Here is a 19,822-nt window from a genome sequence, read left to right on the forward strand (position 1 = left end):
TTGTGCTGAGCGGGAGCAGGCCAGCAGATTAGGAATGTCGAAGCTGCTGCGAAAGCCATCCTGACACAATGTGTTTTTGTGAATGAACCAGATGATGAAGTGGGCCAGGGGTTAAATAGCTGTGGGTACGGCTCTGCCACAGCCCACCGGCTAAATTACAGGGAGCCGATACACATTATGAATGAATAAAACACTCAGCCCGAAGCAACGACAACAATCTCTGCTTGGGAATACTTCTGAATATTTCATGTTGCTGTGGGCCTAATAGTACTGGAAGTGTACGATAATGTATTGTAATGAGTGATGTAACGAAGTCATTAAGAAAAATGAGTGTGTCAAACAGAAAGTAAAAACTAAACTGCCCAGGAAACAAAAGGGAAAGTAGAAAAAGAGACACTTGAGGAATTTCTGCAGGTCTCACCTCCTCGCAGAATTTCATATCGACTGACTTGCCGTCGCTGCGAACACAGTCGAGCAGCCGGGTCTTGATGCCGCTCCCACACACAGCGTTAGGACTCAGCTGACATGTGCTCCAGTCTGAGGAGAAACAAAATGTGTTCACATTAACATCTCTGGCATTTAACGTACATAAAACTGCCCACATAAATTTCACTCGGAGCGCTCGATATGACACCACAGAGGCCCGTTAATGCCAGGCTGAAATACCAACGACGCAGACAATCCCCTGCAACGCAGTCTGAGTAGTATTGCTTGTAAAGTAATGCTAAATAATGATGCCCATTACAACCACGGTCTTGTAGCGCCGGACACCGAGCATCATTAAGTTGACTCCGTTGCATGTTTTTGCTTTCAATTCTCAAGTCTCCGGAAAAGTCTTAATTCAGCCAAGTCCAAGATAAATTCTCACATTTGGGACTAAAACCTACATGAACTGATTTTTTTGGCCACTTGGGGGCAGCAGAAATGAGCCATAAGCACAACGGTGACATTTAAATGAATATGGGCAATGTGTTAGCATTTACTTGTTTAACATTCCAACAAATACGGAGCAACATTAGCATTTATTTGAAGTCGTGTTTGTGTCCACCTGATGGACTTAAATCCAATATATTCTGTCCTTTTATGTCTGCCTCTGGTCTCTACCAGCTCCTGGGGGAAACATACTTTATGGCTTGTGTGCTCCATGTGTTAACCAGCTTGGTGCTAACTGTGTCTGCCATGGGATGCTGGGCAGGTAGTGTACAGCTGGTGTAACAGCTTTATTCACTGAAAGCAGCTGCGTTCTGCGTGTGAACACGACGCTGGTGGTTAGAGTGAACCAAACCAGTAAAAGCTGCGGGCCTGAAAAACCGTAAACGCAAAACGCGCTAAATGCTCCCTAGACCTGAGGGGAACCGCAGAGTTGGGCGACAATTCTCTGTGGGCTCATCACTACAAGCGGCCACATAGTTATTTGATCCGTTGTTCATATGAAGACATCGATTATAGCAGCTTTAAGTAGGACTCGCAGCCAAGTCCTAACTCTACTGATGGATTGAACGTTACATGCATGTGCAAAGGACAAAAATAAAATGAGTGGATAAATACTCGTGATTGTCATTATTCACGTTTGATAGAGAAATGCAGGTACATCAATACAGACATTAAAAATTAGTTTTTAAATTTGTGCAACATGAGCTGCAAGAATTGTTGAAAACTTATCATCTACTAGCTGTAAAGTAGCTGTTAAATCCCGGAATTCAGCCATCACACGTTCGCCGACTGCATTTGATAGTAGTATGTTACCCTCACATGATAACTGCTACCTGCCAGCTTGAACAGCTTATAACTTTACCACACAGCAGATATTCGCTGGGGTTCAGAAGGTTCCCGCTTTTGATATTACCACCCTGGGTGATCGCAGAGTCGGAGGGCAGGCGAGAGGGAGTCATGATTTAGACGGGCGCGCGGGGGAAGGAGAACGAGGGGAACGTATTCCAAGTTACAAGCAAATAGCATTTCACTTGTGGTTCTGCCTCTGTAGTTGGATGTATTTTCAGTTTGGGCGGGAAGATGTGCCGGGACAAAACACGAGCAGGCGCTGTTCAAGGGGTTCAAATGCTTGTTGAATGAATAAATCCCAGACAGTGAGAAACGACTCAGTTTTTTAAGGCTGAACACGCAGAAATGCACTGTCGCACCATGTGGCCTCATGTTACTTTGAAAGTTGTTTAGCTGTAGTTTTTCAACATGCCGATGTACTGTATGTGTCCCAGAATGCACAAAGACCAAGTTTGTCATATAAAGTATAAATTAATTTGTAGATTTTTGATAAGGTGCATTGACACTGTGCAGCACTATCAAATTAATTACCAGCCACTTTGCTGACATAAACTGAAACTTTCGTTCCTTCGCTGCACCGTATCGGGATAGATCTCTTAGGATGGACGTGTCACGCATACAAACGAACCACTTTAGTCAACCAGATGACTCAGCAGAAATGGCGAGCATGCCTTGTACTGGCCACACTGCGAGTCTGACTTCAGCTCATTATCGTAGTTGCTTGACACACTTCTCCCTCTGCCATCATTTCCGTCTTCCACAGCCTTAAAATGATCAGTCTGTGTGTTTTTCGTTTGTCTGTTCGGAGTCGGGCTCTAAACAGCTTCTGGCTGGCAAAGATCACTGTCGATAACAGATGATTACTTTGTCAGCAAAGGGGTCATTGAGGGTTTTAAAACCGCTCACTTAAATCCAATAAATCTGGCTGCCGTCAGTGTCCTTTCATGCTAGCATCACAGGCGAGCTGTGTGGGCAGGAGGTCAGATTTAAGTTTCCTCTTCTGAAAAGTAAGCAGGATTTAAAAGCAACATCACAATAAGTTTTCCTCAGTAAACCTCCCCAGAAAATTTCGGAGCCGTAATAGGCTGAATCTTTGCCACCCCTCCAAAGAAAAAATGATTTCTGTGAAGTGAAAAGACAACATTTTATTCCAGACATAGGGTGTCAATGCCTTTAAAACCACAGTGTGCATCCTGTTCTTAAAAAAAAAAACACTCTGTAACAACAGGGGGGCTGAGGTATCACTGAAGTGTGCCATCCGCCGACAAAGATGAGTGGCTGTTTTTAGCTGCAGTGAGCTCGTTTGGAGGCTCAACTTGGGGAATTGGGTCTCGTTCTGCCGCGGAGCTTTGTGGCACTCCGGGGACTGAAAATAGGGAGATTGCAACAAGGGAGAGCGGCAGTAAGAGACGGAGAGAAAGGCGGCGAGAAAAGGCGAGAAACGCTGAAGGAGGGAGCAGCTTGGATGGTCTCGGCATCAACACTGACAAAAAAATGAAAAAAAAAAGAAAAAGGAAAAAAAGAGCACTTTACCCAATAATGATCTCTGCTTGTATATTACGTACACACACCCTGGGATGCGTGTATGCCACTGTGAAGCCAGCAGTATGGATTTATATGTCACATCTCCTGGTGTAACACCACGAAAGGAAGACAGGAGGGCGGGTTGGTTGAGAATGTGGGACAGCAGCAATGAAGGCAACACAATAAAAATTTCAACAGGTGAAATATAGGAATGCCGACAATCTCTCTTTTTTATTTTTATTGAAATACTTTGTTACGGCTTCCAGATTGAAATGTGAAAGAGTAGCCTTTGTGACACGCGACATGGAGGTGTGATATCCCGCGGATCGGAGAGGAGAGCTCGGGAAGGCTGCCAGCTTGAGTTTCAAGAACGTATTTTCTGTTCTCGGCAGTCGCCACAGAGGTGCCACTGGGCAAGGCACTGAACACGCAGCAGCCAACGCGATTTACTCGTCGTTGGCATCTTCCGGGCTTTAATGGTTGTAACTGCAGGGGTCTGCAGCAAAAAAAAAACAAACAACAATGTTTGCTCATTCAGCATTTCCCTGAAAAGCGGAGCTTAACTAATAAAACAACCAACAAACCAAAGAAAAATAACCCGTGATCAGAGAGGAGCTCTGCAAAGAGCAGCTGTGAGCAAGCCTCAGAAGAGCTCCATTAACATTACATCACCATTATACAACACGGGGTCTGATGAAACTTTGCAGGGTTGGCAATTATCTCACTTGAAGAAACAAAGTGATAATGTTGTCGAAAATAAAAAAACGATGAGTCAGTTATCGATTGCTTGTCTTGCTGTTAAACAGATGATGAGCTCATTCTGAAACGGAGGCTGCGATGTTCAGAGAGTTTTAAAGAGCTTCTTAAACTGCTGTTTTCCTATTGGTAATTTGGTGAGAGTCGAGGGATTGTTTAACCCGACACACTCGAGGCAGCGGCCCAAAACAAAATGTTGTCACGACCTTACAGAGAGAAGGAGACTCAGCTCAACCTCTGCCAAACGGCAAAAATACGAAGACACTGGAAGACCTTACATTCCTGGACACTTCCTCTACCTGTGATATTGTAGAAGTAGTTGAAACAGTTAAGGTTCAGGCTGCAGGCCTCCTTGTCCGTGGTGTCTGGACACTGCCTCCCCACGCTGGGCGACCGGAGGGTGTACGCCGTCCGCACTCGACTGTTGGTTCTGGTACAGGGCTGGAACAAAAGAAACTCCCCATCAAAATCTGGAGCCGTTAGAATGTGTAAATGGTGAGGCAGGGCATATTGCAGAGTGATAAGAGCTGAATACAGACATATCCCTGAATTGGAACAAAACCAAAGAGCTCCTGCCACACTGATGCCCATACCTGTCAAACATCAGAGCAGGTAACTGTGGATTCGCCTGCTTCTGGATTATTTCCCGGCTTATTGGGCAACGAGTCATTTAAGATTTCTCGCCAAGACATTCTGTAGTCAGTATAAGGCCTAAGGTCCCTAGGGATTCCCGGTAAAAAGAATTGGATTTTTTTTTCGAGCAGGAAATGACGGGACGGCTGAAACAGATATTCTACAGGAGTGGTAAACCACCAGATTCTACACAGTCATTGCTTGCACAGAAGAGAGTTGGGGGAGAAAATGACAGCCTTTTGAATAACTCCATCGCTGGCACGATGAATAAAACATGTGAGAGGCCCCGCTGGTGCCACTGCAGACTACATGTCGAGATTGGAATTGTGGGAAGTCTTTGTGTCAAGCTCTTTGGGAGAGAATGGGGTGTGATTAACAATGGCCAGGGTGCTGCTGCGAGAACAGCAGGTGAAACCGGAGCAGTTAAATGGCTTTTTACCACGAATCAGAGGTGGCAGGGACGGAGCGGGATTTTCTGACACCTGACACGTTTTTTTCAAAAGGGAGCATGAAGATTGCGTACACGCAATAGCCTGTAGGTGTTAGCTTTGCTGCTGTGATGAAATCAGGGTCGGTGTCTCTTTACAAATCTCAATTTGCTAAGCCTTATGTATTCATATATAATCTCCACGATGTAGTGGAAGATACCGTCTCGTCTCCTGCCCATTTTACCATCAACTCTAAGGCCGAAATGAACATTCATGAACTAAATTCCTGGTAGCAACGTGTATCTTATCATAACATAATTATTTTCACTGTTTGCGTCGTTTGCCGAATGATGATCACAAGCTAGGGGTAATATTTATAGCCAGCTTTATGTTTTCCAAAAATAACACTGCCGATGTGGAGAGTGTTGTGTGTGTGTGTGTGTGTGTGTGTGTGTGTGTGTGTGTGTGTGTGTGTCACTAAATGTTAATTTGAAAACCTGCTCAGGAGTTCTGAGTCTTTATCATTAATCATCTTCCTTCCCTGCTGAACAGACTAAAGAGTGTATTATAATATAGGTGATATATAAGCCATTTTTCTCCTGCTTCTCAGTTTATATATCTCTTTTATTTCACCTTGGTGGACAAGAAATAACCTGTTGACAAAGACCCAAACACGGCTCACAATATTACAGTGCAGATACGTTTCAACTTCCTTGAGCCTCAGAGAAAATATTTCTGACAAGAAAAAGATATCAAGATAAATCTCAGTGGGCTTCACAGAAGTGTGACGTTCTCATATCTCCTCTGTGCCAGACAGCCGAGCTGCTGCTTCCTGATCTGGGTTCAGCTCTCACCAGGCCGCAGCGGCTCCAGGGCCCCCAGTCGTTGAGAACGCAGTCCTCCGGGCAGGGCAGCCGGCTCTCCCTGGCCCCCAGGGGCATCTCCTCTGGGTCACATAGGTAGTCCTCCACGGGCTCTGATGGGCCATCTATGGTGTTCAGCATGCACCTGTTGGATTGGTCGAAAAAAACACACCGAATATGACCTTACTCCTGGGTATGTGGGGTCAATGTAAACAGCCTGAACAGGCTGTCTACATATATATATGTACACACACACACACACACACACACACACACACACACACACACACACACACACACACACACACACACACACACACACACACACACACACACACGATGTAAACATGGTCACAAATAGAAGGACAGAAGACCAGGTTGACAGATACCTGACTTTTCTGGTCTGGACGCCTTCGCCGCAGTTCTCTTTTAGGTCCACGTTGCTGACTTTCCACACACTCCACGGCTCGGCCACCCACACATACTGATTACAGTCGCTCTGACATGGTACCACCTCATACACCTGAGGACAGAATAACCTTATTCTTGCGCTTAACACTGGATAAAATGGATTAAGTGGCAAATGGAGTTTTGGTTTAACATTTTCCTACGGCAAGATAAACCTTGAGGGGTTGGGGCTAAGTGCCAATCGTGATCATCGAGTCATGAAAAAAAAGGAAAAAAAGTGGCCTCTACAAAATACATTTTTATAACTATTTTGTCTTAGCCATGCAAGTTTGTCAGTTAAGTTTTGACTGATACGTAGTGATTCAGCTCTCTAAGGTTTGACTCAGCCAACAAGATTATTTCTGCCCCTAGAGCATCTCTGCCTCTGAGAAATGTCTTTATAAATAAAACTCCCATCTGCCACAGTGCCTTCTTTACTTACAGTGAGGATATTGTGACTGTGTATCTGTCTGTCAGTGACCCACTGACACCAGTGACACTCAACATCTGCGACTACATAGCAAATAGCTGAGAAAAGCAGCTCTTACCTGGGCCTGTAGCAATGAGTCATATCCAGTGAGCATCGGGGCGGATTAAAAGGAGACAGATGGATTAATGAGCACATGCCAACTGTTCATATAGTGCAGAACCTATGATTAATGCAACATTCGAGAGGACATTATCAGAAAAGCCTCTGGCATAAATACCTGTGTGAACTTAGCAGATACACACACTGCCAGGCAAACATCACAACCTTAATCTGCATCTGCTGATACCCACAGGCCCGGAAAGCATTTCATTTTTTGCAAACATGGAAACCTTAAGGAATCAACTGGGACACGTTGGGGCATTAATATGGTGGACAGGATCCATTTATAGCAGCCTTTGCTTTTTGTGCTGTTGCTACTCAGCAAAAAAATGAGTGCAGCAATAATGAGGGGAAGGTAAAGGAAGGTTCTGCAGACTCATGCTAATTATTCATTAATAATTGATTTCTTTCCCCCTATCTCCTGTGTTGGATATACATAATGTGTATCAGGCTTTTAATAAGTGTAAATATACTGTTGCACAGTCCATAAATATTCAAGAGACAAGGCTGAGCACTAAACCAGCTTCAGGTTTTATCTCAATCTCCCGCTCAGGCTTCACGCTCCAAGCTCCAGAAGGTTTCGGTGTCTTTACCTGGTTGATGTGGTCCAGTTTCGGACACGGGCGGCCGCCATTGTAAGGTTTCTCTCGAAGCCATTTCGAGCGAACCTTGACGCCGCTGCCACAGGACTTGCTGCAGCGCGACCAGTTGGACCATTCACTAAGTTTACAGTCCGAAGGACAGGGGATGATGCACGCCTCCTCGATATAGCCTGAAAGGAGGACAATAAAAAAAGGTTGCTTCGCAGAAATCAAACACACCTTTCCGGTGGTGATTCGGGTTTTTAGCTGGTGACCTGTAAACTGAAAGGGATGATTTATTGTGAGCCATGAGGTGCATACACCCAGCAAAGGAAACACTGAAAGACGAAACGAGAACACTTTTCAGGCTATTTCAATAAATTATTAGACAATGTACTATAGTCTATTATTAATTAATTCAGAAGGAAAAAGCATTAACCAGAAAATTAATTCATAAGAAATTAGCTTTGAAATAAAACCTTAGTTCCATCCTACTAGCGGGATCTTGGCCTTATAGGTTGAGAATGACTGATGTAGAGAAAAACGGCTGGTTCTTGAATCCCTTAGAAGACTCTTGTTTTCTTTCTCCTTTATGAAACTACATTTGTCCCAATTCCCCAAACTCAGTTCTTTCTTTTCAATCTTACAAGCAACCATTAAAGTTCAAGAACTCTTTAAATGCTAGATGCGGAAAATGCCCAGCTGTAAGAGCACAGCAAAACTATTAACTGATACTTCACAAACCCATCTAAATGCACTTATTGATTTTCGGCCCAGTGGAATGAAAACGGGGGCTAACTTTAAAGGCCCAATTTTTATGGTCTGCTATATAAAAGTCAAAAAAATCTTGCAAAGCAGTGGTTAATGCTGGCGACATGCTTCAATATTTGACTCTATTTTTACTCAGCTCATACGGTCATGACCCACTCAACGGGGGTAGTTTTAACCATCTCACTCTGCTTGTTACTCCTGTGTTTTTTTTGTTTGTTTGTTTGTTTTTTTGTTTTTTATCTTTCTCCATCTCTGGGCTGTGATTTCCTCTGTTTTTGCCAGTACACACAGGTCAGTTGTGTTAAAAGGGATTACTCTTCTGAACCTTCGGCCTTCTGCATTACCATATTTTCCAAAGATCTTTTTCACTTGCTCAGAAAAAGCAAGAGAAAAGAGAGAGAGAGAGAGATCAGAACCTGAAACATTTTTTCAGGCTTATGTAACAGCACTTGTCTGTAAATCAGTTTAGCCTTTTATTAAGAAAATCGATAAGGCGAATGAGCCGGGAAAGTGGAGTGTCACACTGGTGCCTAACCACTTCCTCTTTCTGATGTGGCTCTTTTAGACTGTTTTGCTTTTTACTGAGAGACATGTGGTGCTACATTGACTGACGGGTTCGCTGAAAAACACACGATTCCCACGAATTTGGAGGAATCCCGCATGGGCTGGTCAAGACCTTACATCCGGTGCTGGCCACTCAGCTCTGCTGGAGCAAACGGAGGATAGTTAGAGGGGAGGGTGGCAGTCGTTTTGATTCTTTATTCAGAATTTCAGTTTGTCCCATAAATGATTGGAACAAGCGACGTCTCAGCCTCAAAGCCATGTCAGGCCATGTTCAGACCCAAAATAGCACTGGAAAAAAATAAATAAATAACCTCTGCAGCTTTGTTGTTGTGGTTGTGGTGCCAGAGGTACTACTGAAAAGATGGAATAGTAATAACAAAGTCTAGTTTATCTATTTTCTAATCTAGTTTTTAATAAAGCCACACGTTTTAAGGCTTATCAGACACCAAGACATTTCACAACAGCTAATAATACAATGGAACTGGATCTTAAAGCTCTGGAAAGACCATAACTTTATCCTTCTTAACTGCAACACTAGAATTAAGCCATTTTGGTTCAAAAGTAATCCGTCCAGTATGTGCACTTAGTAGTTTGACCAAGTTCGTCAGAAGTTGCAAAAAAAGTTGAGCTCAGTTCATCATTTTTTTCCTGATGATTTAATCCAGTCCCGTGTTGTGGTTGAACTAAAATCAAAGGGGTGGTGATGTAGTGTGAATTCTGTAAATAGAATATTTATTTCCTGTGGTGTGAGTGTTTCTTTCAGCCACTATCAGCCCTCAAGCGGAGTGATGACTCCATAAAAAGGAAATGACTGTGAAGCACAAAAGAAAAAGCTAGCCAAAACAGTGCACAAAAAGCAGTCAAAACAGAGGACTGGATGTTTGCCATTCTTCTCCAGCCACACACATTATTACCAGGGGCTTTTGTGATTTAGTGCAAACGTTGGACCGAACGCAGCCTTAGCATAGCTTAGGATGGTGGTTGTTTGTCATTTAAGACAATGTATGCATGAGACTAACCCTCAATCAAACTGGTGACCGAAAACCAAAAAACCCAGAGTTTCCTTCGGCACAAAATAATGTCACACTCCTACTTGTCCCTTCATTTTTCTTTTCTCTTACCCTCTTTCAGTACATCTACAGACAACTGTTCCCAAAGGTGGTAGCATCTTGCTCAAAGACACTTTAGCAAGATGGATGGTAGGAGCTTAAGCACAGGGTTTCAACTTGGCTCAGCTTAAGAGGACAGTTGAAGGGTGATCTTGTCACCCACTCCGCTGGACCATAACTAAGCAGTAGGATGCATTGCAACCTAATGTGATTAGAAAATAAAAAGTCACTTAATCAGTCAAGACCAGAGTCCTGGCAGCACTTTGGCATCAACTAAATACGCAGTGACATCCGTACAGATGCACGCACGCACGCACACACACACACACACACACACACACACACACACACACACTTCTGCCTAAACTCCTTATGCTCCGGCGCCCCTAAGTACAGATCAACATCTCTACATCAACACCTTGCTGAGTTCAGCATAGGCTCTGAAATAAGATTCACCACCTTTGACCTCCCACTGTAGGTCCTAAAGTCAAGTCCAGTCATTCTAAATCACTGAACCTGTCACTTTAAGTTCACTCAGTGCAAATGCTGCGGCACCTCAGCCTGCGGTTCACTTGTAGTTCAGCTGACATAAACTTGTTTTGTGTCTTGCCAAGCTCCCTGGGAGGTTTTTTGGACTGAGTCCACGTAGGAGATCATTCCTGTTGCCCTTAGAAGTCATCCAGCAACCTGACACAAGCTCCTGCCGTACTTCCTACAGCGGTTGTCACTGCTGTAGGAAGCTTTCCTAACTGCTGTCCCACTTCACCTGAAATATTAACAATTTCACTGCCCAGCCAATTCGTCAACCTCCCAGTGATAAATGGGATATCCGCTTAAGTAAACAAGCTTAACAGTAACAACCAAAATCAATCAACATTTTGCTTATAGCATAATAAACACTATATTAAAGTAATTAGGCATAAGGTACCGGTACAGGTACGTATCTGTACTTCAACCATCATTAATAATGATTGTGTATCCTTCCTTTTTTTCTTTTTGCATATGCAAGAACCCACTGGTATTTCTGGCATGTTGGCACAATGTTTAAACTTTAAGGGGATAAATTGATGCAGGAATAGAAGACAAACACTTATTGTGGCAAATACAAAAAGTACAAAAGATTAATCACCCGCACAGAAGTTTTCCAAACTCTGTCATATTCTTGGTTTTTCATTTTTTTAAAGGTTGTTTTGACAAGTAAGATAATCAAAATGTGGTTGCTTTAGGCATGGCTGGTTTAGGAACTGGATGGGCCCCAAAATGAGACCGTGCTGTTTATCACACAAATCTGCATTTTTCACTGTCATTGTATTTAACCCATGTTTTTGTTTTGGCTTCAAACTGTGCAAAATATTCATATGTGTAATGCTACAGAGAGCAAAATGCTTCTGTAAAATAATCACACATGCTTTTGGCGGCACCAGTATCAATTAAACCAATCACAAGAGATTTTTTATTAAATACAGTATGCCAGTGGGAATGCACATGAGGTTGTACACCGCTGGACTAATGTTTATACCCACAGCAGTTAATAATGCCACTTTTCCAAATATTTTCTTACCCTCTTCTTGCACTTCCAAGGATCAACTAGGAAGCCGGGCCCTTGGGTGCACTCTGAGGGTACCTTTATTGTATATCTAGCCACATTTTGGACTGAGCCACCATAGTGTTGGCCTCTGAAAAAATATTACATCCAATCGACGAGTGGATGGCCTGAGAAGCTTTTCGTGGACCTTTTGGCTAAGAATCCAATTTTATTGTCTGAATCATCTCCATGGTAATGGGGACAGTGTAATCCCTGAGAACTCTGAAAATAACTGTGGGGGCTCAATGCTCAGGTTGGGGAATAGAAGAAAAAGAAAGCGACACCAAAGGCAAGAGGGACCCTTTCATGTACATGACTAGCCTTATCGGACACTGACCTTAGTCCTCAAACCTTGACAGCACACTCCTAACATGTGGTAACACTCAAAACAGAATAAACTCAATTATACGGCACAGGCTCTTACTGTGTCTCTCTTGTTATCACAAATATGGGTCATCATGCACCAACAAATCTGTTCTCTGCAGTTCTGCTCAAGTTCACAGGTCCTCAGCAAGATGTTTGGCTACAAGCTTTACTGTTTATGGCTTCCAACCATCAATCTCTTTGACGCAAACCCAACTAAGCTGCTTAAGGACATTTTACCCTTAGTTAGCACTTCTTCACTAAATTCGATCAACCTGTCTTTATTAACAGACTATGAACCGGAGTCCTTTAAAGTAGGTGTAAGTAAACCTTTTGTTAAAAAGCCTACTCTTGATCCAGGTGAATAGGCAAATACAGACATATATCTAACCTTCCCTTTCTTTCTAAGATCCTTAAGAAAGCTGTTGCCAATCTGCTGCGTGACTCTCTACAGTTCAGTATCTTATTTGAGGATTTTCAGGCAGGATTAGGAGTGCATCATAGCACAGAGACAGCACCGGCGAAAGTTACAAATGACATTGTAATTGCATTGGACAAAGAACTTGTCTCTGTACTCGTCTTGTTAGATCTCAGTGCTGCATTTGACATCACCGACCATCACAACCTATTACAGAGGCTGGAACATTTAACTGGCATTAAAGGAACCGCTCTAAACCGGTTTAAGTCCTATTTATCAGATCGATTTCAATTTGTACACATTAACGATGAATCCGCCATATACACAGAAGTTAGACACAGGGTTCCCCAAGGTTCTGTGCTTGGAACAATTCTATTCACCTTATATATGCTTCCTTTAGGCAAAATTATTAGGAAACACTCCACAAACTGTTATGCAGACGATACCCAATTACGGTATATTTATCAATGAAGCCAGATGAAACCGAACAGTCGGCCAAACGTCAACCATGACTTAAGGACCTAAAGACCTGGATGACCAACGACTCTCTGCTATTAAACTCAAGCAAAACCGAAGTTAGTGCACTTGGTCCCAAACACCTCAGAAACACATTATTTAATGATAAAGACTTTAGATGGCATTGCCCTGGCCTCCAGCACTACAGTATGAAAACTCTGAGGTTATCTTTGATCAGGATATGTCCTTTACCCCCCACATAAAATAAACTTCAAGGGCTGCCTTTTTTTTACAAAACGTTACAAAAATCCAGCGTATCGTATCTCAAGAAGATGCAGAAAAACGAGTCCATGCTTTTGTAACTTCTAGGCGGGATAATTGTAATTCCTTATTATCAGGCTGCCCCAACAAGTCTCTAAAGACCTTCCAATTTATCCAAACTGCTGCCGTGTGACCACTGACAGGAACTAGGAAAAGAGGTCACATTTCTCCTGTGTTACCCTCACAGCGTTGGCCCCCTCTATAATCCAGGATACAATTTAAAATCCTCATCCTTAACTACAAAGCCCTTATTGGTCAGGCACCATCATATCTCAAGAGCTCATAGTACCCTATCACCCCACTAGAACACTGCACTCCCAGAACGCAGGCTTGCTTGTGGTTCCTAGAGTCTCCAGAAGTAGAATGGGGGCCAGAGCCTTCAGCTATCAGACTCCTCTACCGTGGAACCATCTTCCAGTTTGGGTCCGGGAGGCAGACGCCCTCTCCACGTTTAAGAGCAGGCTTAAAACTTTCCTTTTTGATAAAGCTCACAGTTAGGTCCGGCTCAGGCTTGGCTTGAACCACCCCCTAGTTATGCTGCTATAGGCCTAGACTGCCAGGGGACGTCCCATGATGCACCAAGCTCCTTTCTCCTCCTCTCCCTAGTCATCCGTAGTCATTCATATCTCATTAATGCTCGTTACTAACTCAGCGTCTTCTCTCTCCCGTGGTTTTGTGCTTCCTCGTCTCTCTCCTCTCTCCTCCTGTCGCTTTCTGAAGGTGTTTGTACCTCCGGAGCTGCAGAGTCTGAATCTTTGACTCAAAGACCCCTATTGCCCCCATGATCCTGCTGAACACCCGCTGCTACAATTATTTATATTAGTTTTATCATTATTATTATTATCATTATTATTATTATTATTATTATTATTATATATCTCTATGTTGAACCTGCATTATGCTACATTCTCTTTCCTCCTGCTCTCTCTCTCCTTCTGTTGAGCAGTTACATGAATTTGTCGAGCAGTTGCGTTATTTGTTAAGTAGTTACTTTGTTTAGCACTTACATAGTTTTGTTAAGTAGTTACGTTATTTTGTTGATTATTTTTTATAGTTAGTTTACCTTTAACAGTCATATTTTGTTGAGTAGTTATTTCTTTTGCATGGTTACAATTTTATTGTTAGGTAGTTATTCTTTCGTGCTGAATAGTTATTTTTCTGTGAGTTAAGTCGTGACATTGTTTTGAGTATCTGCATTGTGCATTTACCTCTTGTGGGACAAATAAGATCTGAACTGAACTGTTTTACTGGTAGTTATATTGTTTTGCTGAGTACAGTTCACTGTCATACATTGATACATATGTGCAGAGACATCATTATACCCCGTTTTTCATTTGATATTTTTGCCAGATGAGAAAAAACATGACTGGTGGAAATTGTGGTATGTTAGATTGACTTTATGTTGGCAGACCAACATAATTTCCTGCAATCTTGAGCTACCACTGTAGGCCTGTTGATTGGTCTTGAGTTCCGACCCCCTCCGTTTCAGTTTTGACTCTGCCTTGATTATAGTCAACATGACAGCACACTAATTAGATCTTCTCGTGGCTGACTGCAATTAATGCTGGGAACCAACAGAACCAGGAATTTGTCACTTGGTTGTCTGTCGCTTCTTGTGCTGCTGATATTACATCCCTGCAGTCAAGCTTAACTTTGACCATTTAGATGGTTAAAAAAAATACATGATATACAAGTTTCCGAAATCCTTTTTTAATGCATTATTCTCGGAAGTTCGATATCCTCAAATTGTTTCTTGCGGAAACTCTGCTAACTCAGAATGGTACACAAGAACACTCAGTGTTATAATATTCATTCCGTCTCATAGGGGAATGAGGCAGTCTGAAAAATGAGCAATACCGCAAAGTTTGGATCAACGTGCAGTTTTAATGATAATCCCCTTTTTTTCTGTTGATGTCTGTGGAATACACAGATAACAGTGGCACAGTTTGCCTGATCGACATCATAGCCGAGGGCATTGTGTCAGCTGCAGAGTCGTGGAAGGACCATGTCTCCTCTTCTATCGAGATTAAAAGTGATGATGGCTGCAATGGAGACAATGGCAGAGAAAATGAAGGAGAGAGGGGCAGAGAAAACTGGGGAAGAGCGACTGAATGAAGGGGATAAAAGAGAGATTTAATGATAGCTTTGAGAGTCACATGTACTAACGCCAAGCCGCATGAATGTGGTTTTGTTTTTGTGTGCTCCTCAAGGAACATTTCTTTTTTCTAAGCTCAGTGATGCTTGAAGATGAAAGCATTAATGCACACACACACTTACTCACTCACAAACATTCACATAGGTGTAAAAATACACAGAAGCTGACAAACACAAACACACACAACCCCGTCTTTACGACGTGCACTTGTCACACCCACACTCAGATTAACTGACGCATATCTCAATCTGTGACTCACACAAGGAGACTAAAACCATGTTTATATATGCACAACAGTGATGTATTCATTTGAACATCTCCCGCATTCTATTTCACAGCAATTTCACAACGTGTTTCTGAGCCCGGATCCTTTGCTTGATGTATTTTGGATCTAAGATAAGACCTTACAACGAGGAGACAAATGGTTCTGACAGGAATGTGCGGGGAAAAAGGCCTCCTTATGTGAAATTCGGTATTCAAAATGAGTCGCTAGCCTCCATGGGAGGAGCTCTCATATGTGCACAAACAATATCATTCCCTTCAGATGAATATTTAACAGAACACAAAGTTATTCTTGCATCTACAGCATTCCAATGTGCCACAGTGTAAGGAGAGGGGGAAAAAATCTGATTCGCCATCACATCATGTGCTACACCTAGGACTTCTATTTCTGTGCTCTGATGCAGATTTCTGTCTGCTTCCATCATCAGGGGCTACAGGCCAATATTAAAAGGTCAGTTCAGCCAAATAACGAAAACAAACAAACAGACAAGCAAACGAACAAACAAACAAATGAGTCACAGCAACTAATGATTTATGAGATACTGTCTTTCAGCCTGTCCTCATCTTCGGCTCACATGTGTAGATCAAGCCAAGTGGGGTGGGGGAAAACGAGGGGGTGTCAGAGGGCGTGGCTCCGTGCTAATCTAGCTCAGTGGCACCTCCAGTTACCGCAACCGGAATTTGGACTCTCTGAACCACCTAATTTTATTACATCGGTGAGTTCAATATATTAAATATTTCACACATGCTGCTATGTACCTCTTAAAAGAACAACAACAACAAATCTGTGTGCTTTCTGGGTCCTTTTCAAGAGTAAGTTCTACAGCTGCAATACATGAGGTCATGCTGCTCAACATTAGGGCCAACTACCTTAAATCTTTAGTAAGATGTGATTTTTGCAGCAGCGGTTGACTCCCCAAACCAAGAGAGGGTGTTAAACTTCATTTCTAAGCAACAATTTATACCATATACCCTTTCTAGTATTGATGAACTTCTCCAGTGTGTATGAATGTTTGTGTGTGTACATATTTTTGTGTTTAATTTTCCAATGCTGTGAGCACCACAAACAAAAATCCATTTACCTCCCTGCTAATAGAGCGGTGGCTCAGAGGGGGAAAAACTCGAACAAATAAAAATAAAACGATCTGCATGGCTAGATATTTCTTGATGTTTGTAACTGGGGCGAACCATCCCTTCAACAAATCAACAAACTTTGATTAAACCTCCGCAGTGACAAACACACACATATGCACGTGTACTCACCGTGACTGTTGCATCGTGAGGTCTCCACCAGCCTGTTGTCCTGGTCGTAACACACCATGGCCTGATAGCGGTAGCCCTGTCCACACTCCTTGATGTCTCCCTGGACCTTCAATCCCAGGATGCTCTCCACTCTGCCTCCCTCGGGCAGGATGCAGTCTGACCAGTACCCCACCGGCTGGGCGTTGTACTTGTCACAGGGACAGTACTGGGTCTCACTCAGAGGGTACATTTGCGTGTTCTTGCACTTGTCTTTCTTCTTGCTCCTCCCTAGGGAGTGGAGAGCAACAGGGATGAGCCAAACTGCCCTAGGAGAGGTGACTCTGCATGTTTGCTGGTGGATTTCTGTCTCCGTAAGTCTCATCCATGATGTTCTGAGGCATGGTGTTCTGAGACTACTTTCCTACTTTTCCCTACTTTCCTTCTTTGGAATAGTGCATTCACTGACAGCAACAGCAGCTCCTGACGATGGATTACGCTGACAAAATGGTTTCAAGCAGAGTGATCTTTTACTGAAACAGCTTGACATCTTTTATCCTCAGACATGTCAAGCATCGTTGACTGATGGAAAAAATTAGTTTTCTTGCGGTAGTCTATCACTAGGAGTTGTTTCCCATACAAATAAGGAGATACAGCCTCTTTACCTGCGTGTTCCAGTGTCTCCATCAAGCTGGTTTGACTGACTTCTTGTTTTTTACAATAAAATCATTGCAGCTAAGGTTTTACAAATTTATCCAGCATTAGAACCAAGCATCTAAGCGGCCTACTGCTGTGTAGCAGGCTATAATCTGTCTGTAAAGGTCACATTGATCAACAGGCAGCAGAGGAATATATATACATACATATATATATCTATATATATGTATATGTATATGTGTATGTATGTATACACACACACACACACACACACACACACATATATATATATATATATATATACACACATTTACATACACATACACACACACACACATATACATATACATATACATACATATACATACTCCATTTTTACCATCCCATTAAAGGAAAGTAAATTTGTGTTGTCTTGGTACTGTTGTGGATTGAGCTACGATTACTAAGCTCAATACGAGGACACAGGCTTGTCACTAGTAAAAGGATCTGTGAGGGACTGGCCAACATCTAACATAATGCCGATAATGTTTCCCAGATATTGCTGTAGGACTCTGGATAAAACTACAAATTCCATACTCTCTCCTTTCTGATTTAAACTGAAGAACAATTTAACCACCTCTTCAAAGAGTCTTAATATGCATTACATGACGTCTCTGCTCTTTTGCACTCAGGTGAATGGGTCAACAGATACTCAACTCTCACATCGAAGATAAAAGCCATTGAAAAACAACTTTCTCACAGTGTAAAGTTGACTTGTCACCCCCCAGGAACGTCTGGTGGAGGTGCATTAATGCATCGCACCGCTTTTGTCATTTTGCTTTTATTGCTGTGATGCACAAGGCAACTCTCTGGGGACACGCTGATGGATGACAAAGGCTGAGGAGTTATATCAGATTTGTTGCTTTAATCCCAGTGCGGCATTTAGCGGGTAAAAATAATCTCAGCAGATTTATTACTGCTAGTCTCTTGGAGTGTTGCCAGTCAACATTAGCCCTCGAACTGCCTTGTACCTCATCAAACACTTAAACTGCAGCGCAAATAAGCTCGTCTGAAAAGGGTTCACAACAACAGCCCATCGCGTGCGCTGTGCCACTCTCTGTTCTCACCTATCAATGCTCTCTTTCTGGTGCGGACCCCCACACAGTCAGCCGTGCAGGACGAGAACTTGGACCAGTTGGTCAGCTGGCAGTCATCCTGGCAGGGGAGCTGACAGTGCTGAGTGATGGCAGGCATGGCCTTGGCGAATTTCAGACACTCGCTGATGTCGGCCTGCGTCCCGTCCAGCTGGCGACAGGACACAGCTGGAAGAGTTAGAGGAAGTTGTGTCAAAAAGGCTCCATTAGAACGCGTAGGCCGTTACATAGTTTGATGTTTGATTGTTTCATCAGGCAGATTGATAGTCACAGCAGGTAGCGAAAAGTGCAAGAACAAGCTGTATGGTAATGAAGGAGAAAATGAGTGGACTACAGTGATGGAAAGTACATTTACTCAAGTTCTGGACGTACTGCGAATACAGCTTTGAGGTACTTGTAATTTATTTGCATTTATTTCCGTTCATGCTACTTTGATACTTCTACTCCAATACAGTTCAGAAGAACTTATGGTACTTTTTATTCAAAGTACCAAATCTTGCAGTTTTAGTTACTAAGAACATCGCAGATTCGGATTATATGGACAAAATATACAATCAGCTTGTAAGATGTGGTGCATAATTTAAAGTTTGATTTATGACAATGTTTCATATTTATGAAGTAGTTGAAATTCGTTCTACCCTGGGAAACTACAACATTTAAATTCTGTTTAAGCATCTACTCTATGTTTAATAATAATAATAAGATGAGCCATTCTATAAAAAATAAAATAATAAATAAATAAAATCAAAATAGTTTGACTTTTGAGAAATTTGCTTTCATATAGAGTTAGATGAGAAGATTGACACCACTCTCATATCGATCTGATTGATATAGTATATAGCTCAGGCCAGCAGCCAGTTAGCCAAGGTCAGAAGGCCAGAGGATGACTAATGTAATAGTCCAGCGCATACGCCCCTATAAAACCACAAACTGCAAGATATAAGATGGTACTTGGTGAGCTTTAGTGGCGCTGGTAGGTGGATTTTTTGACACCTTCGGACAGAGCCAGGCTAGCTGTTTCCCCTGGCCTCCAGTCTTTATGCTAAGCTAAGCTAACCGGCTACTGGCTACAGCTTAATTCTGTATTTATTGGACAGATATGAGAGCAATATTCCCCCTTTAATACATTTTTTTAATGTAACTGAGTATTTTTACATCACGGTGTT

At 42.6% G+C, this 19,822-nt stretch overlaps 1 protein-coding gene across 1 annotated transcript in view; it reads right to left on the reverse strand.

Annotated features, from left to right (window-relative positions):
* Window positions 1-19,822, reverse strand: part of LOC120784035 (thrombospondin type-1 domain-containing protein 7A) — a 134,925-nt gene that overhangs the window by 22,889 nt on the left and 92,214 nt on the right. Inside the window, exons 15-22 of the mRNA XM_040117452.1 lie at window positions 18,630-18,824; window positions 16,891-17,157; window positions 7,616-7,794; window positions 6,982-6,987; window positions 6,376-6,509; window positions 5,978-6,131; window positions 4,362-4,503; window positions 422-537 (exon numbers count right to left, since the gene is read on the reverse strand). Coding sequence (XP_039973386.1) covers window positions 422-537; window positions 4,362-4,503; window positions 5,978-6,131; window positions 6,376-6,509; window positions 6,982-6,987; window positions 7,616-7,794; window positions 16,891-17,157; window positions 18,630-18,824 — 1,193 coding nt within the window. The remainder of the gene's footprint in view (window positions 1-421; window positions 538-4,361; window positions 4,504-5,977; window positions 6,132-6,375; window positions 6,510-6,981; window positions 6,988-7,615; window positions 7,795-16,890; window positions 17,158-18,629; window positions 18,825-19,822) is intronic.

The sequence above is a fragment of the Xiphias gladius genome, chromosome 22, assembly GCF_016859285.1.
Source record: "Xiphias gladius isolate SHS-SW01 ecotype Sanya breed wild chromosome 22, ASM1685928v1, whole genome shotgun sequence".
NCBI classification, from domain to species: Eukaryota; Metazoa; Chordata; class Actinopteri; order Istiophoriformes; family Xiphiidae; genus Xiphias; species Xiphias gladius.